At 63.3% G+C, this 2096-nt stretch overlaps 1 protein-coding gene across 2 annotated transcripts in view; it reads left to right on the forward strand.

The window, feature by feature from the left end:
- The window catches only part of EHD1 (EH domain containing 1), a 21090-nt gene extending 19319 nt beyond the window's left edge, over nt 1–1771 (forward strand). For both annotated transcript variants that reach the window (XM_044919638.1, XM_021685530.2), the window contains 2 exons: nt 526–690; nt 1046–1771. In XM_044919638.1, coding sequence (XP_044775573.1) covers nt 526–690; nt 1046–1570 — 690 coding nt within the window. In that variant the 3' untranslated portion in view covers nt 1571–1771. The remainder of the gene's footprint in view (nt 1–525; nt 691–1045) is intronic.
- The last annotated feature ends 325 nt before the right edge of the window (nt 1772–2096 follow it).

Below are 2096 nucleotides of genomic sequence, written 5' to 3' on the forward strand. Positions count from 1 at the left end.
GGGGGGGGGGGGGGGGGGGGGGGGGGGGGGGGGGGGGGGGGGGGGGCTGGCCGGCTGCGGCCCTTCACGCCCGGACGTTACTTGGCGAGGCAGAGGGCTCTGAGGGCCTTGGAGGGTGCCCAGCGTTACCCGCCCGCCGTAGGGAAGTGAAGGGTGTGCCGCCCTTCGCTGGCAAACACCGAAGTAAGGTACTGAGCTCAGATAAATTTCAGAACATCTGGGTGAAGCCTCATGTGGTTTTCCTAATTCTTACTCACGCCGAGCTCTCCGGGTGATACACTGAGCAGAACTCGGGCCGTGTTGGGGTTTTGAGAACTCGACGTCAGCGGCCACCAGTGTGCGCATGTGGGATGGCGGGCTCCGCATCTCCGCCGCGGGACAAGAAGCTGGGGGTGCACCCGGGCCCCCAGAGAGCACGGGCCCCAGACTGCTTCAGGCGGTCCCCGGTGACGGTCCCGGTCCCGGCCTTCTGGGGCAGCCCGGCGCAGGCCCCCTGCCTACACGGTGCCCCTTCCTGTTTTCCAGGTGCACGCTTACATCATCAGCTCCCTCAAGAAGGAGATGCCCAACGTGTTCGGGAAAGAGAGCAAAAAGAAGGAGCTGGTGAACAACTTGGGAGAGATCTATCAGAAGATCGAGCGGGAGCATCAGATCTCCCCCGGGGACTTCCCGAACCTCCGCAAGATGCAGGTATGGCTGTCCTCCGCTCGCCGCCCTCCCTAGGACGGGGCCTCCCAGCTGGGAGTCCCTGAGTTTAGTGGCCGTGACACCGCAGAGGGGAATGCGGTGACTCACCCCCAGGGGTGGGGAAAGGGCGGGGTGCCAGGCCCTCCAGGACCATCCTGGCTCATCCCCTCCCCAGCCCTTCAGGGAAGGAACTGTTCCCATCTCCACTAAACAGACTGGGGAGCCAAGGCCAAGGGGCAAGCCTCGGTGGGGGCGTGACCTGGGGCCGGCTCTGTGGCTCGGGACCCCTGCTCCGGGCACTCTGCCTGGAGTCCATGGACCCCTGACCCAGCCCTTCCCCCTCCCTTGCCCACCACAGGAGCTCCTGCAGACTCAGGACTTCAGCAAGTTCCAGGCCTTGAAGCCTAAGCTGCTGGACACAGTGGACGACATGCTGGCCAACGACATCGCCCGGCTGATGGTGATGGTGCGCCAGGAGGAGTCCCTGATGCCCTCCCAGGCCGTGAAGGGCGGCGCCTTCGACGGCACCATGAACGGGCCCTTTGGGCACGGCTACGGCGAGGGGGCCGGCGAGGGCATCGACGATGTGGAGTGGGTGGTGGGCAAGGACAAGCCCACCTACGATGAGATCTTCTACACACTGTCGCCTGTCAACGGCAAGATCACGGGCGCCAACGCCAAGAAGGAGATGGTGAAGTCCAAGCTGCCCAACACAGTGCTGGGGAAGATCTGGAAGCTGGCCGATGTGGACAAGGATGGGCTGCTGGATGACGAGGAGTTTGCCCTGGCCAACCACCTCATCAAAGTCAAGCTGGAGGGCCACGAGCTGCCCGCCGACTTGCCCCCGCACCTGATCCCACCCTCCAAGCGGAGGCACGAGTGACCGCCCGGCCGGGCCCACCGCGGGGAGGCGAGGGGCTGGAAAGACTGAGCAGAGTTTCCTCAGCTCTCAGAAAGGAAAACCACCATCTTTCTTTTCAGGCTGTTCGCGGGCCCAGCAGGGAGGCGGGTGATACTTGTATGTGAATGATGGAATTTTGTGCACAAGAACTATGGATATTTTTAATATATAACGTTAGAGGCAGCGTTCTTTCTTGCCTCCTCCATTTGACAGCTCCACGCACACGAGCCCCTGTCCTCCCCGCCCCCCCCAGCTCTGCTGTATAGCACATGCCCACCCTGGCTCAGCCCCCACCCGCCGGCAGGTGCCGTGTGTAGACAGGAACCCCAGGATTCCAGTTTGTTTCTAAGCTGAGTACTGCTTCACTGACCCAGTGGCTCCTTCCCTGTCCAGCTCTGCCCCCTCCCCACGCTCCTGGATTAAGCTGGTTCTGGTGCCTTCTGCCTTGCCCTCCCCGGTGGCCCCCATGCACGGCCCTGCTCTTTGCTTTCACATCGCACCCCCTCCC

The sequence above is a fragment of the Neomonachus schauinslandi genome, chromosome 11, assembly GCF_002201575.2.
Source record: "Neomonachus schauinslandi chromosome 11, ASM220157v2, whole genome shotgun sequence".
Lineage (NCBI taxonomy): Eukaryota > Metazoa > Chordata > Mammalia > Carnivora > Phocidae > Neomonachus > Neomonachus schauinslandi.